A 23711-nucleotide genomic window follows, 5' to 3' on the forward strand; every position below is an offset into this window, starting at 1 on the left:
TTTAACTTATTCACAATATTTAAATCATAAAATTAAAGCCTAGTGTCTCGGTAGACATCGCCTTTCTGTAGTGGTATCGGCTTTATTAAATATTACGGAAAATAAAATAAGGTCAGCAAATTCAGGCCAACGAATCATTAATTTGAAAGCCCAATCAAATCACTAAGTTGAAAATAAATGTAGGATAATTTTATGGCTAGGACTTTATTTTTGGCTTGATGACTTAAATGATTTATAACAACGGTTCTTAAAATCCATAATTACACATTATAACTAGATATAAAATTTCTTAAAAAGCAAAGTAAGTCTTTGGCAGGTACATTAGATTGTAACAACCAATTGTAAGAAATTGACAAAGTATTGGCTATTATATATTTACATTTTCTAAGCTTAGTTGTCTCTCAGTAGATGAAAAATTTAATATATTCAATAACATTATAAAAACAAATATAATTACGCGACCTTACTTTACGTTTTAATTTAAATGAGGAAAACGACATTTTATCACTTCATAATCGCTAGCAGTTGATGTTAACCAACTTTCTGATTAATGCGAGTTATTAAGGTAAATAAGGTAAATACAGGGTTGAACACAGTCGTGTTATACCTATTAAGATTATGCATGCACATTTCATCGCTACCCTTTTCAAAATATTTGTTTGCAAATTACGTAAATACTATTCGGACTTTAGAATATTAAATATTTCAAGCAAACCTACTTTTAATTGACTGCTGTCGGCTCGTTTGCTACTTATGTCTATAAATTGTTTTATATTATTAATATTAAAAATTGAAGTGTCTGTCTGTGATTTTAAAATAACTGTTTTTCATGAGCAAATAGTGAGGTATTTACACGATACTAAAACACAAACGATTTTAAAATTTTCTGCCTGTCTGTCTGTCTGTCACTCTGTTTGTTCGGGCTAATCTTGGGAATGGCTGTACAAGAAGACAGAGGAGGCTTTGGAACAATGAACGTTTCTAATGCTTATCCCAGAACTCCCGCAAAATTTGGATTTACGCGGGGAAACCCGTGTTTATCGCGCCCAACTAACAACCGGCCAGATAAATATGAAATAACCAAACATTTTTCGAGCAAATCTATACATCTACACTAATATTATATTACTGAAAAGCTTGTTTGCTTATTTAAGCGCGCTAATCTCAGGGACTACTGGTACGAATTGAAAAATTATTTTTGTTCAATCCAACGATAGCTCATTTACCGACGAAAGCTATAGAATATTTTTTATTAAATACACAAATGCTATAATTAGTAAATATCGCATAAAAATTTTGTACCCGTGTACAACTGGTTTTGGCAAGCGTCAAAATATATTAATCATTAAATTCATACCATAAATATTACTTATTATTATTGTTATACTAGCGGACCCAGCAGACGTAGTCCTGCCCGAAAAACATCTACAAAATTTGATTACTTACATACCGATAGCAGCGTCACCTATCAGGTCCAATTGAGATAAAAACTACCCAAGTTGGACTAAATTACAGATGCTTACAAAATTTGATAAAAATTGGTTCAGTAGTTTCGGAGTTTCGTAACGACAGCAGTGCCACCTACCGGGCCTAATTGAGATATAAATTACCCGATGTCCCAAGTTGGATTAAATTTCAGATGCCTACAAAACTTTATAAAAAATGGTTTTGTAGTTTTGGAGTTTATCTGGAACATACATCGTGACAAGAAATTTTTGTATACATATATATAGATTAAGAACCAATGATTTATTTTAATGATATCTCTTTATGTGTAATAAAAACAGCATATTTTCTTTTAATATCGTGACAAATATAGAAGTAAGAAAAATATATTACACTATCTAACAATTTAATAAAGTATAGCTTCATTACATTCCTTTAAGACATTATTATCTACATATACATACATGTGCATGTAGATAATAACTAAAAACAATAAAGGCCAGTTCACCAGCTGTGGATCATGTTTGTCCTGTAAATAAGTTACGATTATATTTTAATAGCGGGAGGTAAAATAGAACATTAGTGCCTGTTTCGCCTCAAGTAATAAACTACAAGTTTCAGATTCATATTCGCGAATAAAAATATTTCATAAATACAGAGGAGTTCAATGGTGAAGAAGAAAATTAAAAAAAAAAAAACATCAAAAACTTATCTGTTGGATACCGTTGTACGTTGTTAGTTTAACAACTAAATGAGCGTTATCTGTCAAACTAACGAAACTGCCATAGATTATATAATATGGAAAAAATCGAACTTTTAACTATTTCGTTTATTCAATTTCTCTATATAATCGATTATTTTGGGTATAATCTGTGCCAACTATCTATGTATCGTTCTTTGTTTGTTTCTTAACTAAGTAACAGCAAATCAATGTTTATAAGTAAACAAAAGTTAATCCTTGATTTATAGCTTTAGAGTGGATTAACTAAGCGGTGGATAAGTATTACTTAACGAGATTTTTATAAATAAGACCGTAAATGTTTGTGTTAGGTAAGGCTGTAACAATGAAAATCTGACTATTTTGCCTGATTTCAAAATTAAATTGAGACTTATCTTAACTGCATCAGTCGATCTCCTACGTGTGTTATCCACTCTACGTGACATTGGCGGAATCAACCGTGCTCCACTGGCACAACTGAAAGCCATCAAACCAATCGAACAATCAATCAATCTATCAATCAATAAACTGTTATAGGTACGTCAAATAGCGGTATCCAAAACCTGTTAATCAGTCTCTAAGTTTTAGTCGTCGGCTGTGTTACTGACGTGGTAACGTCACCATAGAATAATAATACAACAAAACTTTGTCTTTTTGTATTGTTGTATAGTTTTTTGCTTATAGTATACAGTAGTAGGACTTAATTTTTGACTTGCATCAAAAATGGGTTTAATTTTGTTTCAATTGGTATTAGATTATGTAGCCTCAACATAATATGGATTCTGAATTATTGTTCAAAAATATATGAAGAATACATTGCTATTTTAATTTGTGATCTAACAATACTTTTACAAGTAAATTGTGCATTGTATCGCGAGGTGTATTTTATGTATCAACATTGACGTCGATACCTGCGTGTAAACATGTCTAATGTAGTAAGACCGTGACATGAGACGTGTGACCCCGGACACGACGACTTTTAAGTGAAGGGTTGTCGATGTCTTATTTAATTTAAAAAATTCATGGCGCATTTAAAATAAACTTTTACGTATGAAAATATTTACATAACGTTATTAACCATTTGTTTAATTAAAAATAAATTTTCGTTGACCTGAATCCAACACAGCACCGCTAGACTGCCTATTTTAATTTGCACTTCTTCGAAGAAATTATTATTTATTAGACATGTGCTATTTTACATAAGTTTATCCACATTCTTACATTATTTGTTTTTGTATCTTATCGTTCTAAAATGTATCTTATTTTTTGTGTGTGCAATAAAGATTAAAAAATAAATAAATCTTCTACGTGTACCTAATATTATTCGATCTTTCACTTTATTCCTTTTTTTAGAAGAAGAGGCCCTAAATGAAAATAAAATCAGGGTAGACTCCAATAATAAGAAAAAGCAGCCAATTCATAATAATATGAATTTTTACTTTACTGATATTTTTAAATGTTCATATTCGATTTTTTCTTTATGAAATTCAAATATCTAAGATTTTGGTATTTTGTTCTAATAAATAACCCTTTAAGACTTATTTTCACAGACTGATAAAGACAAACTTAACTAAAATAAAATCAAGTTGTGCATCTTATTTATCTCGTCATCGTCTTCTCTATTCTCCGAAACGGGTTATCAGCGAATAAAATCATACCATAAGTTTTCTGAGAAGGCAACAAGAAGCCGTTAGGATGTTCATAAACCTACATCCTGTTTTAGTTTATATCTCTAACTATATATACGCGATTGGGTTTTTTCTGTAATAAAACACCTGCTTTTACGTTGAAATTACTCTGTTATGGTTTCTGTATAAAGTTTCTAATACTTAACAAATAATAAACTAAAAAATATATTTACGCGATTCTATTCACACATTTTGTTACTATTTCATTTCTTGTTCCTAGAACACCTTTGCCTTGTGGCTACGGAAGTATAGAATATAGCCATCCCCTCTTCCCGTGGGTGTCCCATGGGTGACGAGATTAAAGGATAACAAAGCTCAATTACCACCTTGAAACTGTTGAAGCCGACCGGTGGTGGGATAACCAATCCAAGTGCTGGCTTTCAAATACACAAATCGAAGAATGGCATCAGTCTTAAAAAATAGAAGGGGTTGAGTATCCCTTTTGAAATTTTTATCATCGTTTCTAGACAGTAATAGAAAGGTTTCTGCGAAGTGTCAGCAAAATGTAGTGTCCACGAGCAGAGATATAGACATTTGAAGAAATGGTACATAGGCGTTGTCTTAGAGTAAAAAAAATAGAAGGGGTTGAGTATCCCTTCTGAAATTTTTACCATCGTTTCTAGGTAGTAAAAGAAAGGTTTCTGTGAAGTTACAACAAAATGTAGTTTCCACGAGCAGAGATATAGACATTTGAAGAAGGAGTATATAGGCATTGTCTTAGAGAGAAAAAGAAATAAAGTGCCCATGACTGGTGGGCAAAACCTTACGACTTCGCCGAAAAAATTGAGGATCAATCCTCAGTTCCCGGCAGCCCCAGTAATTTTATCTACGTAAGATTCCCGGTGCAGGCTGGATAAGGATTGCGGAAACCCGGATATCGAGCTTGGGGTGGCCAATATCTTGCAGTGGACTGCGATATGTTGAACTGACTGAATGAACAGAGAACACCTTTATTAAATCAGATATATCCTATCATTATAAAATAATTTGGGAGCTTATCTTATTTACATATTATAAAACTTTGGCATATGGCAATGATTTGCCGTTAATAAGAATCTTCTTTATTTAAAAATTCCGCTATTCCATAACAATTCTTTTATAATACTATTACATATTAATAAAAATGTGACACATAAAATTAAAGTAAAAAATCGAGTGTTTTTATGGCGTCTTAGGCTTGTAAAATGCGGTTTTAGTTTAAAATCAAACACCAACAACTGAAAAATTACAAGTGTATGTTAAAAAACAGAACCTCAGACAATAGAGTAAATAAATTTATCATAATTATATGTAATCTAAGATTACGCTATAAAACTTCAAGATGTCATTCACAATAGTAGTAACAATTAAACGAGGTAAAACCGCATGGGTAACGTAAAATAAATTTATCTTGCAGCAACCCTAACTGGTTGAGTAACTGTTAACTGTCCACTTGACATTGTGTGTCTGTGACCGCGTTAAGAAGATTTATGTTAGAATCGATACTTTCATTCATAGTACTGCAATTATATTACATAACATAAAGGCTAAATTTTAAGCGAAGAAGTTACTTATTTATTAATAATTGTTTTTTTTTGGAAAAGTACTTACAAACAGAAAAGCAATTTTATTCATACTTCAATAACTCATTAATTTGGTTACATTTATTAAATAATTGCTCGCAAACGAAAAAAGCCGACTTCAATTACTCACTTCAAAGACACACTCACTTCAACTTATCGCAGTCCAATGCTGGAGATTGGCCTCCACGAGTTCGCGCCAAAAATGGCGTTAACTCAAGTGTTTTGCCCATACCACCACATCGACTTCAATTACATCGACCAGTAATACAACGTAGGTAGACAAAAAAAAATTCTAGTAAAGATAACTTAAAAATGACTAGTCAAATCTCAGTCAAATTTAAATGGGACAAGCACCAGCTTTCGATTTTAAAAAAATAATCATAGAAATCGGCTTCCCTAGTAAAAAAGTTATGAGTATACATTGAAAAAAATAAAACAGTCGAATTGAGAAACTCCTCTTTTTTTTAAATCGGTTCAAAATAGCCCCTAAATACTTTTTTATATACTTTCGATTAGCTAACTTCGTTTATAACTGAATTCGTTATTAAAAATGTGGGAATGAACCTCTAAGCCTCTAGGCATGCTTATTATTCAATATTACGTAAAACGTCCTCGAACCCACGCAAGCAGATTAAAGAATGTAACAATTTCGAAAACCGATAAATTCTTATGTAAAAAATATTACGTTTAATATTTTTGACGTTTTTATACGAATTTAGATAGATGTACTAAAATGGTCGTAATATTGATAACACACGTTCTACTACTCCCATTAGCGATATCTTCTAGACGAATTTATTGAACTCTTAAATGTATATTTGCTTATCTTTAAATGTCACAGGTTCTACACGTTCAAAAATTTGAAAGAATTGTTTACCGATAAGATCGCCCGTTGTAAGTAATCATATAGTTCTTTTAAATGATGTTATTGTATTTTTTTTTAAACATATAACTGGATCGGCAAACAGGCGTACAACTCACCTGATGGTAAGCGATTACTGTAGCTTATATAGAGACACCTGCAACACCAGAAGCATTACAAGCTCATTGCCGATCCTATCCCAATCTCCCCAGGAGCTCTGATCACCTTACTCACCAACAGGAACACAATACTGCTTGAAAACAGTATTATTTAGCTATGGTCATCTATAACGTCGACGTACTACCCCAGTCGGGCTGCTCCAAATTTTGAGCAGGAAATTTCCTGCTGTGTCCTAACCTCAGTTAATATTTTAGTAGTTTTAGTTATATCTTGTATTATAAATTATGTTTATATAATTCTTTTTTTGTCTTTACAATTAAAACTAAATTTATATGTATATATTTACTGTATTACTATATTTTGAGCAGTATTTAGATACGATAGATGACAATAAATAAATAATAAATAAACACTTCACACTCAACGGCCCCCAGTAGGATTTTCTGTGTCGGGGCTACGGAAACACAAACAATACACAAACATAACGCCCAGACCACGACAAACATCTATATGGCCGATACAAATGTCTGTCGTGAGCGGGAATCGAACCCGCGACCGCCAGCGCAACAGCCAGTGCTATGACCGCTGCGCCAACGCGTCGCAATAGTAGATATATGTAGTAAATGCGAATACGATATACGAGTATATAATAGTGTATACATTTCTTTTAAATTATACATCAAATACACGGATAGACATGCAAATTTTTGATAACTTATGCTCGAAAATGGCGTGAACTGCGTGTTCAACGATTATATAACTTACATCACTCTTTCTTAACGAAATCGAAATAAATAGTGCAAATAAGCCGCTAAACGAGGATATTATACAGCTGCGCTTGAGGCAAATATTAGTTTTGTAAGTAATTTATTACTTTGAGTTGCTCCACTTAAGATTTATTAGCAACATTTACTATCTTTGAGACCGAAGTTGTATCCCAAAAACGATGAATAGCTGGATCAGACATATTTTGCTATAGAGCCATTCGGTGTTTTAATATTTAGACATGGCGATTATTTGATGTAATTATCAGCCTTAGTAAGGTTATATGTCTTCCTAATAGCATTTATTCTGCTATTTGGCTGCATGAATCTCCCCACCGTATTTGGGAAATAATTTAAATGATACCTAATAATAACTCATAGTTCAGGGAAATTATACGTTATGTCGCATTGTAGCAGCATTGAGTTTAAGATATAATTCTATTCGCACATACGAGAAGACGAAGCGATTGCCTAGTAATAGGATATATACAGCCTGCTTCGGTTTAGTACAGTTCAATGTCTTTCAAATGATTAAATGTTCATTTTACAGCAATATTACTTATTATATATACACACACGCGCGTAAAATGAGTTTTCTTAACAATAATAACAGTAGATGAACCCGTTTTAATTTGTGTTTACGAAAATAATTATTTTTAGGATTGGCATAAATTTTACACAAATTAATATATCCGAATTGTTGTTTGCGTTAACACGAATATTTTTTTTTATAGAAAAAAGAGAGAATTATTGGAGCTTTATTTATCCCTCAGCTTCACTGTGGAATCGTCACAGACATGCCGGTTTTCTCGCGATGTTTTCCTTTACCATACAGCAGATATGAATATATTTAAACAAAGTTAAGACTTGCAAATTGTATAATACTGAGCCTATGACTTTAGATTTAAGATCCGTGTTTTCTAAAAGTTCATTAATATATTTAAACAATTTTAATAATAAAGTTGGTCACACTGTACGCTCACTTTCATTCACTTCTTAACTTTAACTGTTTGACTTTAAACAGACGACTATATGAAAATTATTGTTAACTCAAATTTATATAGTTCTTTTACCAGTAAAAAGGTTTGTAAAAGTAATAAAAATATATACCTAATACAATAACAACGTCACGCAATTATAATAAAACGGTTTTGAAATATATAGTGTAAATAAAATAAAATTGATATAAGACACTGCCCTTTTTTCACTTTAACGAATATTTGAAAGCATGACTCACTATTGTATTACATAGTTAGCCAATTCAAATCTGATACACGGATAGACCGAAATGATCTAGAAAATGACGCATCGAAAATACGTTTTGAAATGTCTACACTACATTTGCAGGCTTAGCCAAGTTGACAATCTACAATCGATAACGCTATTAGAAAACTAACCAAATGTATAGGAATGACATCATCTCAACGTTAAGTCACGTGATCACAACAACCGAATAGAAAATTCGTAGACAAGTTTACTCGTTCGCAATGCTATAACGAAATGTAATCGTTTCTACAAAGACGATCACTACATCCCATACAAATGGTAGCCATGTTACAGTTTTGACAAGCGCTAGCGAAACGATGTCGAACTTTTTGGACGATAGCTAAAAGATTGCCGAGACCCAGTAGTAAACGTTAAAAAATGACGTCTATTATGATAATTTGAAAGATAGTTGATAGTTGTGTTTGGACCGAGAATTGTTTATTTAAGATAATTTTAAACTATATTTAGCATTTAGCATTTAAAATGCATACTTTAAATATGTTGTGGTGCGCTCATAATGAAGAAGTGTGGCTTAGGCGCCAAAAAAGAGTCTTAAATCGTCAGTGCATGGAGACAATACGCGAAATGCCAGAAACGTTATTTGTGCAGCAATTTCGGCTAGACAAAACGACTTTCCAAGCCCTTTGTCAAGAACTCCAACAAAACACTTCTTTAAAAGGAACCAAGGAGATTCCCCTAGAAGTTAAGGTTAGTGCTTTTTATGCTGACTGTCAAAAAGTATTAACAATTTTTTTTTATCACATATCCATCATTTCATGTCCTAAATATTTGTGATTTTGTAGGTGTTATGCGCTCTTAGTTTCCTAGCCACAGGATCCTACCAGCGAATTGTTGGCGTCACTCACCATCTTGCCCAACGCACAGCTAGTCGGTGCATCAGACAAGTTGTTGATGCTTTGAACCACCCAGCTGTCATGGCAAAATGGATTGTGTTTCCGAAAACACGACAAGATAGAGCGTTAATAAAACAAGAGTGAGTACTTAACAAACGATCTAACAAAATTTTAAGTGCATGTAATGTAATTTAAATTAACGATTAATGTTTCAGGTTCCAAAGAAGATTTGGCCTGCCTGGTGTAATTAGGTGCATTGATTGTACCCACGTAGCTTTAGTAAAGCCCAATGATGAAGAGCATCTTTTTTATAATAGAAAAGGGTATCATTCATTAAACGTTCAAATGGTAGATATTATATTTATATATTCTGGTTGGTATGTTATAGCTAGATAAAACATTTCTTAATAAAAGTTTTATTTTTCAGATTTGTGACAGTAACCTTGTGTAAAGTAATTTTAAATGTGAATGCAAAGTTTGGTGGAGCTACACACGATTCACATATATGGTCTTCCAGTATAGTTGAATCATATATGCGTGAACTTCATCAAAATAATGAACAAGTATGGCTATTAGGTAGGTATCTAAAATAGTAAAAACATCCAATAGTAGTTAGTTTTCCTCTGTTTTGTCTACAGAAACTATTTTTTTAGGTGACTCTGGATATCCACAATGCCCTTGGCTTATGACGCCTATCCCCAATGCAGTTCAAGGTTCTGTTGAAGAACGATACACGCAGAAGCATGTGCAAGCCCGTAACTGCATTGAGCGCTGTTTTGGATTACTCAAAGCACGGTGGAGATGTTTGCTTAGAGATAGGGTTCTTCACTATCATCCTCATGTATCTAGCAACATTACAATGGCATGTTGTGTGTTACACAACATAGCTTTGAAGGCTGGCTTACCTCCATTACAACCGCTTTCTGTTGCACATGACGATGGGGATGATATAACCATGCAAGATCCCACACAGAATACTAAATGTTGATAATAGGAAACCAAATAATATTTTACAGAAGTTTGTGTCACAATCTAACTTTTTTCCATTTGTCCACTGGCTTTGTTACTCCTCCACCAAGCGAGTTAAGCAGCTCTCCTAGTTCCTGCCACAGTCGGTCAGCTTTTATTCGACCTTGGGGGCCTTGCTGCGGCCTTGTTAAATCGCCATGGCTAAAACATAAGTTAAAACTATTTCAGAGAAACAAAGGGTCTATTAAGTAAAAAGCCAAACACAATTTTTTTGTTTGTTTTTTACGTATTCGTGTCGCGTATCACGTCATTGTTTATGTTTCAAACTTTCAAGTGCTAGAGTATGATAAATTTTCAAAAACCAAAGGAAGATATTTACGAAACAACTAATAATTTACGTACCTTTCCATGAATTCCAGTAAAGCTGCGAACTGCTCTGGGCTTGCTCGTGATCTATATTCCATCCTATAAAGTACTTCATTTTTAAGATTTTATTTTATTTAGGACAACAAGCAATTGCATAATAAAAGATTACCAGCGCCTTTATCTACATAAATATTAAGCGGGTGGAGTGACATCCAGTAACATAATAATAATAAACCAATTAATATAGGAAGAACTTTACCTTAATTCGGTTACGCATAAAACACTTAATAAGTGAATAACAATTTCTTCTTCTTCAATTCAAAATCAATAACGACGCTGCGACTTTGACGTTAGTTTGATGTTTGTAAAAACGTTCATCATAGACTAAAGTATCAGTTTTTTCTAAAGAGGTTGTAGAATGAACGTTTGACTCAGTCGTGTCAACTTGGCTACCAATTTAAAATGACTTACGCCGAGCCGTTAACGATTGTAGAAAGACGTTCGATACGAAACGTTTGTAACTTGGCTAGGCCTTTTGATTTGTGTACGATATTTTAATCTCCGATAAACGTAAAGCAAATAACTGTGATATAATTAAACAAAGCGACGAGTTTAATAGTTTATTTAAAGTGAGGTACGGATCATGTTGCTCAAATGTACTTTATGTACTGTTCTCGTGAATTTGGTGATTGTTGAATTATTCCAATAGCCAACAGATAAATATAGCCCTAATCTAAATATTCATATAGATAGAGCAAAAGTTGGTTTGGTTATTCAACGTAACAGGAAAGCAACGCTAACTATAGTGGTTCACGATAAATGCAAATGCAATTTTATACAAAAATAGAACATACAGATGTGTGTGTCATTATCTGTGATTGAGTTGTCTGTTGTCCCGACACACGATTTTAACGGATTTTTCATCTAATATATTTATGAGCTGTCTCAGGTTTATTAAGTTAGTTAATAGAAAATAAAACATCATTGACCTTTTTTATATAACCACGGTAGCAAATAAGGGTATGTCTCACCTGGCGGTAAGTAGGGTGCAAACGTCGAAGCATCGCAAGCGCGTTGTCGACTCTATCATGACCCTCTCCAGGAGCTCTGGTTACCTTACCCAGCACTGGAACACAACACTTCTTGAGTGCAGTAATATTTAGCTTTAATCTTCTGTAAGATAATACTTCCCCAGATGGGCTACTTCAAATATTGTGCAAAATATTTTCTACTGTGCCCCTACCTTAATGATAATATCAATCATTTGTACACATGGTTAAAACAGCGCAGGTCCACTAGCGACATCATAATTAGATGCAGCACGAATTTCGCGTAGGATGAAAATGTTTGTCAACGTATTCATGTACTTGTATACTACGTCGTTATATTTGTTTTTGTCAACTATAGGAGTGACAAAGTAACGATAGGTGTTAATTTAATACGTTCGTTATTTATTCTTTACTTACATTCAAGAAATGTGTCTATTACCTTTGGTCGAGCCATAACTTGGAACCGACTTTACCGATTTAATTCATATTTTATTAAGATTTCGAATACTTAGTAGAAGATTCTTATACAGTTAAGTTTGATTAGAAATTATCATAAATATTAACAAGAACTTGAAACTTCATAATTTGACACTTCGCAAGACAGGACAAAAACTAATATTGGTTGAAAAAATAAGTAAAAAAGCACATTTTTTATAAATTGAGTCACGTTAATATAGCATAATTATATTATAAATTACTACTTTTCAACAGGTATATTAATTTAGCGACATCATGAATATTTCAAGTTTTTATATACCCAATAATAAATTATTTTAGACAATCAGGTTTTCATCGAATTTTAACTTTAAAATACTTTACGTGTAACTTTTTACTTGAATTCTAAATAGCTGATGAAGATAGCTTCACGCATATGATATATGTGTACTTATATAGTTGCTACGTATAAATAGATTAATACTTCAAATAGTGTTTTTAGTGTTTGAACTCTAAAAATATTTTAAACATTACAAGTAAACGACTACGACACGTATATTCTGTTTGATAGTGGATTTTGTTTATCGTCAATTCATAAGTCACATGTTAATTTGTTGACAAATGAATCTACAAGTCATTTTCATTCGCTAAGTAAAATTGTTAAAACCGCGAAGCGCGTTACTGTTAGTGGTAATTTAAATTTAATATCAATTTATATATTAAATGATTTGCTGTGTTAAAATAAAATTATAATTTGAAATATTTTATAAGTTATTTCTTTATATTTTATTCAAACGATATGCTAAAAACCTGTTAAATTCAGACGTGTTAAATATAAAATCACGTTCTATGTATTCATTTTGGCTTAATTGCTAATGGATTTGTCTCTTATAAAATCTATCGAAAATAAATATTTAATGCAAATTAATAAAATACATGAAATCATTTGATTCCGTGTTTAAATGTTTAATTATAAATTAACTACGCGATAAAAAAGGATAAATTAGGTGATACAGACGGCGTAGTTTAAATAGCTTAAGTATATTTGTGTACGTGGTTAAACTATAAAAAGGAGAATAGGGCACTTGGATTTCCCAACATTAGATTTAAGTGTCATCTTTTCCTAAGCTCGTCTTGAACAATACAACCGTTATCTTCATAAGGATATCGCTGATGACAATATAGATCTCAAGTAATCGTAGAGGGGGTAGCGTATTGTACAGGACGACGAGTCAAGCGTACCGCAGTGGGTTTTCTGAAGGCTGTGGCGCGTGCCGCATGCCAACACTTCGAGTGACCTCGTTCGACCCTATTAATACTACAAACATCGTCAATCTCACATAGTATCAGTTCAATCATGAAGTTCATCTACACGTGTCTTTGCCTATGTATGGCGGCAGGGCTAGTCACGCCTGCGCCGGCAAATGGGTTCGTATTTCCAGACCAGCAGAGACAACAGAAGAAATTGGAACCGATCATTACTCCGCCTGTTCTTCCAGTTATAGAACATTTAGAACGAGATCCCAGCACTCTCTTTCCGGGAGAAGGAAAGAGCGTATCTCGTCAACCAAATCCAAGGTTTAGATGGGGTGGTGGTTTTAATGTGAAGCCGACCGGAAATGGTGGGTTGTCGGCTAGTGTTAGCAGTAGTGCAAGTGGTGCCGGTGTTAGTCATTCAGCCTCCCAGTCCTTTTCGTTTGGTTTCAATGAAGGATTTAGTGCGTCACATTCGGCGAGTCAGGCGTCTTCCTTTAATGGTTTCGGAAGGTCAGTAAATAATAACGTAAGTTTTATTATGTAGTATCTCTAATGTTATGGAAATGAACTGACAACAAATATAACTTATATAAATAACACGATATTTTTTCTTTTAATTTTTAACCGAATTCAAAAAGGCGATATCTCTATTAAAGCGTATATACATATATATTCGCTCGTTTATGAACCGATTTTGATGATTCTCTTTTGTTGGAAAGAAAATATCTCAAGGGTGGTACCATGAGAAGGCAACCAGGATCACATGATGCCATTCCAGAGAAATCGAGGGGAACCTTCGAAAATCGTTGTGGCGACTAGTGCGTTTGTTAAATTTCGTCGTCTCCTTATTTTGCAATACTTGTCGATGTAATTGATTTCAGTTTTTTTTCGTTTGCTAGCAAACACAATTGTATTGAAATTGTATGTATACGTATCCTGCAGGACGTATCCTGCTTTATTTAAAACGTATTATTAATTATATCATACTGCAATACAATTGATCGTCAAATTACATACGTAATATTATGGCAAAATCGATACTAAGTATCAAAAATTTATGTTAAATTTATCCATAATACGTACCACGGTTTTCGCGTTTCCCTTTGGACCTCAACTGAATGAGAAAAAACATTTACACAAAATATTACTTTCAATTTATTTCAAGTTTCTTGTCCAAAAATTAATTTTGTTTAAATAATATTTCAGTGGCTTTGGTGGTAGCCAAGCCAGCAGCCAAGCGGCGTCTTTCAGTGGTGGGTCGGTATCAGGGGCGTCATCTTCTTCGGCAGCACTTTCTTCATTTGGCAACTTGGCAGGAAGTCAGAGTGCCTCGTCTGCTTTTGGTTTCAACTCTTTAAATGGGTTCCAACCTGATGTAAGTACAAAATAATTACTGATATTCTATAAATTTTAGATGATAAGTACAAAACCGTACGCTACCGTCAATAACCGTATATAGTATATATACATTGAGTATATAAACCACATACTAAGAGAAACAAAGTTTTTGGCATTTTGAGCTTTAAAAAGTCACGCTCTTATCTCAATTCCAATTTTTGAACTAAAAATAGCCCAAAAATACGTATAAAAATTTGTTACTTAGCAAAAAGATTTTTATCGAAGCATATTTACTTGAATATTATCAATTCTTTGCAAATTTCATCAATTATAGTGAACTGTGTCTCAAATAGACAGCAAAATTCCACTAATATATCACCTTTTATTAAACAAAATTGGAAGAAATAACGATTTATTTTGATTTATCTCTAAAATAGCAGTAATAATTATTTACGTTGATAAAATACATAAGTATAATTTAAATAATAATTAATATAATTTTTATAACATAAATATAATTTTTCAATCAAATACCCGTAACATTAACGGAACTTTTATTATACAACATTAATTAATTTAACAATTTGACACATTCATTTAGTCATAATAAATAACGTATACGATCGTCCTGTTTTATTCACTTATTACTTTACTTTATAAGAATTTAAGAAATAGAATTAGCGTAATAATTAAAATTATACTGTAATTTTAATTATGAATAAATATCCTTTTATAATATATGGACATTGGAGGTAAAAACAAAGAGTTTATTAGCAATTTATTACAATTACTGGTCGTTGAATCAACTTTTATAATTATTGTGATCTTATGTACAAAAAGGGCTTCGAACCCTTATGGAAAATCGTTGTAATTGATATTGTTGATTCAACATCTGCAATTAGTGTTATGCACTTAATGTCACACAATTAAAAGAATATAAATATTGATCTTTACTTATGTTATAAAGTTGAAGAACTTTTTGTTTGAACGTGTTAATCTCACCACTGGTTTGAATTGAAAATTTATTTTAGTTTTGAATATCCCATTTATTGAGGAAGGCTTTAGGCTATGTAACAATACGCTACGACCAATAAAGGGAGAGCATCGATGAAAAGTATGGCAAAAGCGATGCCAGCCGGTAGCATTACAGACATACAAACAATGTTTCGCTGTTATGGCATGGTGGAAGCTTAGCTAGATTATAATAAAATAAACCTTAATACTACAAAACAAAGCCCAAATTACTCAGCAATAAAATCAAAACAGCAGAAAGCTCAAAACGTCGTTATAGTTACTGTCTCATGGTCTTTAATCATTTAATGTTAAGGTCGGACTTTCATGTCCTGGTACGAGCAGGAAATTTTGATCTGTCATTGAGAGATTGCATTTTTATTATAATGCCTGATGACTTTAAATTGTAATATAATCTTTTTTTTTTTGTATTATATTACCATTTTTTGAGGCATTCTATATAACCCATAATCTCAATTATAGCCACGTTTTCAAACACTAGGCACAAAAATAAAGAATAATGTTTTGATATAAATAATTTGACGATAATAAAATATAGGCTTAAAAAAATAAGTTTTCTTTAAAGATTTGCATAAACTTAGAAGTGTGTGTGTGAGCTATAGTTTTAAAATTGCTATCAGTATCAAGTAAATTGATGTAGTAGAATTTGAGCTGATCGGCTATCGTAGACGGATAGATAGACAATTGCGAAAGTGATGAATAAAATTGTAAAAACTACTTATTCGATAGTTAAAACATAATATACCGAATTTTAAATACCGAAAATAGCAAAATCATCTTAAGTCTTTTCTTTTCAATTCCAGGTCTCATTTGGTGATGGACTTCTTGATGTCAGGCATCGTGGTATACCAAACTTTCCTTTCCCCGATCTTCTCGGTAGAAGCAAAGGTATTGGTGCAGCTGCCTTCAAATCCAGACCACTTGCAAGAAACAACGATGATTTTTTAGCTGTCCTAGTTTCTAATTAATTAGGATAATGTAAGCAATTATTGTAGATAATCCAAAGAATAGCGTTGGGATACAATTAGTTCTGCTAATGAACTTCAGCTGGATACTCCAAAACTACTCGTAGTTATGTTGGACTTATAACTTATCCTTTATACTGAATTATAATAGTCGGTAAAAATCCTACTAAGGTTTAAGAAGCTTTTGTCCTACTAAAGAGAGAAATTAGAAAATATATCCAATACTTTATATATCCAATACTCCCTTTTTATATTGATAGGTATATGAACCTGTTTTTTTGTTGAATTTCTCGAGACATGGAAGTTTAATAATGTGCGTGTTTAATAATTAGTAAAACCAAAAATTATGAACGAAAACACAAGTGCGTAATGAGTTTATGGGAAACACTCAAACTCTTAACTACAATCCTCGTTTAATTTTAATTATGTATTACGTAACTGGCATATGTGAATCGAGTTGTTAGAGACAGTAAAAATGCTCGATACGACTTTACGACGAATAAGAAATCCTACTTATTTGAAAGTAGCGACCTCTCTCCGTCCATATTTTTTACACGATAAATAATTACCAACATATCATATACTTAAACCTTCTCCGAAACACGCTGCATTTTATGATATAAGTAATTTTACGTTCAGTAGTTTTTGCGGTATAACCGAACAAAAAAACCGGCTATCCATTTATTAGTATTTAGATATATTACTTTTTTAAGTTACAGAAATCTACATAAATCAAAATGAACCGCCGTAATTTATGTTCCGAACGACTGCACCAAATTATTATTTTTTTCATGTTTTTGTTGTCAGGACAAGGTTTGTACCGAAGAAAATTAAAAAAATCGATATATTCACGAACAATAAATATGATGGTACGAATTTTGCAGTGTTAGCTTGTTTTTATAAAAATATAATGAATATTATGTATGATGTATAAGTATTCCTTAGTGTATTTTTTATATTTTATAATAATTATTGTGAATTGACATTTTTAATACAAACAATTAATGTACAAACAACGATAGACACGATTAATGTTTGTATACATATTTACTGGTCTACGTTCCACTCAATCCTCTTTGACTGACACTATTTATTGATGTTAATTTAATTAATTATTTATATTAAATAAAATATTTTGACAATTACATTGTTTTATTTTTTATAGATTGGTACAAAGCACTTGTAAAAAAGTTTTGAGTTCTTTAATTTTATAATTTTGGTGAATTCTATTTATAAAACATTTTTTTCATTTGTCATAACAATTTCACAAGCTGTTTAAGCTAAATGTTATAACGTTTATTAGTAAAACAATTTAATTTAATTTTGGAAATCTAATGTGACTTCACTAATTTTGTTAATTAATTATTTGTATGTACGTTAGGTGTATTTAACTAAACAAGCAATTTAATGTATTCCGTACTAGATAATCCTTAATAAGGTTCAAATCGATTGCAATTTTAATGCATCCTATATATTTAAGGAAATAATAACTGCTTAATCTATATAATATTAGCATAGTTATGTTGTATTTTTAACACTTCTGTTATTATAATCAAATAAAAAATTAATTAGCAAAGATACTTAATTATGGTTTATATTTTATTTGGACACAGAGGAAGGAAAAAAATGAAGATTTTTAAGAATTATAAAAAAATATATTCATAAGAATAATATATTTGAACGTATGTACTTACGAGATTATATTTACGCCTACTTAATTTTAACAGCAAACGGAACGATTAATTTTTGCTAAATATTTATGTAAAACATCTAACAGCTGTATAATATTTTGTTGTTAATAGTAAATTCAGTACGAATGGTATTTATTATTCGGCGCAACAGAAAAAAACAAACATATTTTTACTACACATTATGTGTATTAATTGTTTTATCATTATAATAAAGTCTTTGTCATTTAATTTTTTTAATACGCATTACTTGTACTAAACGTTTTATTATTTTAATAAAATCTTTAACAGATAGGTAGGTATATGTATAAAAAAATGAATCGCCCAAGTCCATGTATGCGTATAGCTTCCAAATGACTGTACCTACCTATTATAATTAGGTATATAATCTTTTTTTTCTTAGTTATTGTTAAGTTCTATATTTAAAAAAAAAAAAAAACAAGAAATAGTATGATCATGAAAAAAAACATGGCGGTATGAAGCTAGCCGGATCAGCTAGTAAATTTAAACAGAATTTTAAAAAGATTTCTGACAAGCTGCGACTTATTAGAATGTAATTTCTGTTTTAGCCATTTAATATCTATATTCTGTGGTACCTACATAGCTATGACAATTATAACGAAACATTATATAATATATAAAACTTTTGGTTTCGAAACATTACAATATCTGGTCTCTTTGGTTAATTGTTGTTTTATTATCAAATGAGTTTTTATAACGTGATATTGAGATACATTACATTCCTTTGGAAATGATACAATAAGAACCCGCCTTGCGTTTTAGAAGTCGTCAAATTGTAATCTTGTGATATTGGGAATTTGCTACAATCAAAGCCAATAACATAGACAAAACCTACTAAAAACGTTGAGTTAAATCCGTAAAAGAAACGGTTCTACGATATCAATAAAGCTTTAATTTGACGAAAGAACGTTCTATTATTCCATATTTTTAACTTGTATATTGGAAAGAATTTGATTTGCGTTTATTTTTCAAAAAAATAGGCGTGACAAAATAGTTAAACTGAAAAGAAAATTTAACCGAAATAACTACTATTCGGAGATATTACTCGCATTATAAATTATTAGTTTTTATCTCTAAAAAAGTTTATTCTTGTTTTTTTTTTTTTTTCATTTACTTATCTCTTGTTATTTACTCTACTCGTTTTAATTTGCACGATTTTATTTTTGTGTTATCCACACATCAGGAAATTCTCAACATTTTTAAATATCATATCAAAAATCGACCGTTCCAGCGGGGTTCGAACTTGCATCTCCGACTGACCGTGTCGGTGCAATTAAGCTATTGACATATACTCATACTCATATGGATATATATCTACTCATTTTATCAATTTGTTCGAAAATATAATTTTTATTATTATTATTACTCTCAAGCTACTTTTGTAAGGCCTTACATTATATGTTGTCAACTGGACGATTCTCACAGTTTTACCCGCGTATCCTTTGATTGCAAATAAACCATTAAACAGTTAAGAATATTTTTCTTCTAATTATTTTATAAACTGGGCGTAAACTTGTGGAGGCCTATGTCCAGCAGTGGACTGTTTAGGCTGTAATGATGAATTATTTTAATAATCTTGGCCAATCATCACCATCATGATCATTTCAGCCTATTGCAGTCCACTGCTGGACATAGGCCTCCACTAGTTCACGTCAAAAATGACGTGAACTCATTTGTGTTGCCCATAGTCACCACGCTGAGCAGGCGAGTTGGTGACCGCAGAGCTGGCTTTGTCGCACCGAAGACGCCTGCTGCCCGTCTTCGGCCTGTGTATTTCAAAGCCAGCAGTTGGATTTATCTTAGCCAAGGTGTTATTAAATAGTTTTATAAGAATTATGAATGTCTTGATTCCAGGCGACTTTAACATGGCCACATGTATATACATGTTTTAAAATACAAACTTCATTATTACATAAAGACGATTTCGTATTTATAGAATATTAGACTGAAGTATAAACACTGAATCCATTTTTTTTTTGACAAGAATTTAGTTTGATTAATCAATCATTCATATTTTAGTTATTTGTGAATAATAATGATTACAATATAGTTTAATGTTAGTAATGTTTACATATTTGCAAAGAAAAAGGGCAGAGTAAATCAATCATCCGACTAAAAATAGCTTATGAGCTAATTGATATTTTTATTTGTAAGTTACATTCACAGTGAATAAGAGATATATATAAATATATATTGCGCGTTAACTTACACCACTGCCTACTTAAGAAACTTTTTGAAGTCCAAGCCTTAACTTTATATTGAAATAAAATATAAAATAGCAAGGATATTTTGAAACCAGAAACGAGTAATAATAGCCATTACTCGCCAATATAAGATTTATTAACTATTTGATTATTGGTATTATCGTTACGTATATATATTGTGTTGCATATTGAACGAAAAGCATTTGCTTTTATTTCCGATAATATTTAATTGACAAAACAAAAAATTATGATTTAATTGAAAAATATTTATAGAAATATTTGTGAAATTCCATTGCAAAAATATATTATCACATATGTGTGATGCATATTTTATACTTTTGTTGGTTGTTTAGTGATGCAAAATACAAAATATAATTATTCTCTATAACCCGTATGTTTTCATGTTCACCATTGATTCCAAAAGCTATAGTTGTAGCTATTGTGGGCTTTGTGGGAGAAACTATTTTATACTCTTACGTTAACTAGAGAACACCGTGATTAGTAAAAACAATAACATTATTAATAAAAAATTTATGTAAACTACACATTAATAATAACGTGTTTCTATAATATCTGTATTGACGATAGTAAATAACGTACAATGAAAAATCAAAAAATTAAAATCAAAATCAAATTTTAAATCTATTCATTATTTCTTTGCCTATTACGCGTGCATAGTTAGTAACATAGTGGGCTTGAAATATATATGTATATAGATGCCGCCAAGAAGAAACGCGAAGAAACTGAACAGTTCTCTTTTAAAATTGTACATACATCATTTTGTTATTTATTACGTCATGTCATGCAATAAAGCGTCACTAAGCAGCCCATCTTTGTATTTTATCGAGAAATAGATCCCACGATTAAATAATTTCTACGTAAAATACGCGTTGTCTTCTCTCTTATCATTGTAAACAATTACGTAACTTGGTCGTGACACTGCATTGTGTCATGTATCGCACTCGCACAGAAACCAGGATATACCTATGAGTCAACGCAAGGTACGTCCAGATTATAAATGACCCTTAAGTGGACCAACGACGAGGACGATATCGTCCATCGTTTCTGGTTTCGTGAACGAAATTAGAATTTAAACCACACAGAATATACTAATGGACAATGTTTTCGCACAACTATTAAACACTGGTCGAAGGTCAAGATAATAATGTCAAAAAGACAAGTTTTTATCATTGAAATATATAAACTAAGAAGTTATAAATGTCAAATGTCTAGAATTAAATATTACTTACATTTTCAATAAAAAAAATAACAATAATTTTTGGTACATCTTTTAAATATTGAGGGGAGGGGATTTTTCATTATTGTAAAATAAAACAAAAGTATTATGAACGCTTATTTTAAGAATACTATGAAAACAGTCCGCTGCTGGACACATGACCACAAGTCCATGTGTGTTGCCCATAGTCACCAGGTGGCAAACAATTTGAACGTTTCAATCAATTCGATATTATTTACTTTGCAGCCGTAGTACCCAAAAGTTTGAATAAAGGTATCAAATTTCGTACTTAATTTTTTTTTAATAAATTCTAGGCCGTTGCAGATAGATTTATTTTTTATTTTTTTCTGGGCTGACCCCACAACCACCTGCGGGGTTATCCATTAATTACCGAACACCTGTATAAAATACATTATTATTTTTATTTTCCAATTACTAACGATTAATAGCTAATTAATGATATTTTATTAATTAACTCTTTAGTAGATTATTACTTAATTTAAAACAAATTTATTTTTTGATATTGTTTATAACGTAAAAAGCATTAATTAATTATTATTTTATAATAAAGGAACGGTACGCGTCAATTAAATTAATACCAATTTTCAAAAAATAAAAAATTCGATTCTTATCAATACAAAAACATTCTTATGTAACATGGTTTACACAACAAGCCAAGTATTAATATAAAATTGTGACCAGTCAAGTTTTATCACTCGCAGTGCGCTTTTGTGCTTAATAGATACTGAATAAATTAAATCATTTAAAATGTCAACTGGTGACGTAATTATTTTATTTACAACAGTGTTAATATGCATCGTGATCGATCTGAAAGTAGAAGCTCAGACAGAAGGGCAGATGTTTTTAACCAGTGAAATCAATGTAAAACCATCGCTGATTCTTCCTGTGGTGATGTTTACAATGGAAAATGTGAATGCACCGCGGGTACCTTTTGTTGAGATCGAATCCACGAGACCATTGCCGGTAGACAGAACGAAGTCACCTACAAACTTTGATGTGACTTATACATTGACAACTGCCACACTAGACGAGGTTAAACCTGACTCAGCATTTACGATCAAACCGACTCCAAATCTAGGCGATGCCATATTAACTACTGAAGTTGGAGCGATCGACAGGAACTCCCGTGCTATAAAACCAACTCGAGTCGTCAGTTCTGGAAGCTCGGGATCATATACAAAGCCTTAAAATAAACCGAGGTAAATTATAATATTATTAAATTTATTATTCTGAAAAAAAAAATGGATAATGTACATATACATTTTATTATTACAGGGATAGAAATGAATAATGAAAAGTGAGCGTGTAATTGAAGAACAATGACTGCTGCCAAATTTTAGACTGAACACTACATAGTAGTTACATATGATTACATGTTATTGTATATGTACACTGCAATAATATATGTTTATAGTATGTGGATATAGCTAATTTTCTCCGTCGAAACAATACAGAATTCCCCAGCAGACTGGAAAAACCAGTCTTGAAGGCAGTTTACATTAAAATTTATGTGATATGCCAAACCTGTATATGGTGTGTAACGCATTACCCTTTACAAATACCTTTACTAAAAAGTATAGTTCATGTGATCAAGAGTAATTTCAAAATACCCATTAATTCTGTAAGGAAACATTACATTCAGATGAAATATGAATTTACAAGGTAAAATAACATTTTATGTGTTATCATTTACACACCTTATACAGCAAAAGTGTAACTGTACAGTGCTCTACAGACTGTATTTTTTATCTCTGAAACTAGAAAAATAATAGTTTAAATAAATATTTTCATATTTTTCAATTAAAATTAATCTTGACGAACAGAGGAATTCAGCGTTAACGCCTTAATT

General features: G+C 31.6%; 1 protein-coding gene, 2 long non-coding RNA genes and 1 pseudogene across 3 annotated transcripts; 3 read left to right on the forward strand and 1 right to left on the reverse strand.

Moving 5' to 3' along the window:
* The first annotated feature begins 8909 nt into the window (after positions 1-8909).
* LOC123657065 lies at positions 8910-10268 on the forward strand (annotated as a pseudogene).
* LOC123655865 lies at positions 10269-10906 on the reverse strand. Its single transcript, XR_006743459.1, has 2 exons — positions 10652-10906; positions 10269-10450 (listed from the first exon to the last, which is right to left on the reverse strand). It is a non-coding gene; the product is annotated as an uncharacterized LOC123655865 (long non-coding RNA).
* Positions 10907-13445: 2539 nt separating this feature from the next.
* LOC123655723 lies at positions 13446-16926 on the forward strand. Its single transcript, XM_045591481.1, has 3 exons — positions 13446-13866; positions 14563-14731; positions 16530-16926. The coding sequence occupies exons 1-3, from the start codon at positions 13457-13459 to the stop codon at positions 16692-16694; spliced, it is 744 nt and encodes a 247-aa protein (XP_045447437.1). The 5' UTR covers positions 13446-13456; the 3' UTR covers positions 16695-16926.
* A 5615-nt stretch (positions 16927-22541) lies between these two features.
* LOC123655847 lies at positions 22542-23284 on the forward strand. Its single transcript, XR_006743456.1, has 2 exons — positions 22542-23061; positions 23138-23284. It is a non-coding gene; the product is annotated as an uncharacterized LOC123655847 (long non-coding RNA).
* Positions 23285-23711: the final 427 nt, after the last annotated feature.

The sequence above is a fragment of the Melitaea cinxia genome, chromosome 1 (genome assembly GCF_905220565.1).
Source record: "Melitaea cinxia chromosome 1, ilMelCinx1.1, whole genome shotgun sequence".
NCBI classification, from domain to species: domain Eukaryota; kingdom Metazoa; phylum Arthropoda; class Insecta; order Lepidoptera; family Nymphalidae; genus Melitaea; species Melitaea cinxia.

Bases quoted from the DNA above. Each gene is read 5' to 3' on its own strand.
- LOC123655723 (XM_045591481.1), top strand. From the start codon at position 13,457: ATGAAGTTCATCTACACGTGTCTTTGCCTATGTATGGCGGCAGGGCTA. The intron at 13,867-14,562 runs GTCAGTAAATAA...ATAATATTTCAG, and splicing joins TCCTTTAATGGTTTCGGAAG to TGGCTTTGGTGGTAGCCAAG. The intron at 14,732-16,529 runs GTAAGTACAAAA...TTTCAATTCCAG, and splicing joins TAAATGGGTTCCAACCTGAT to GTCTCATTTGGTGATGGACT.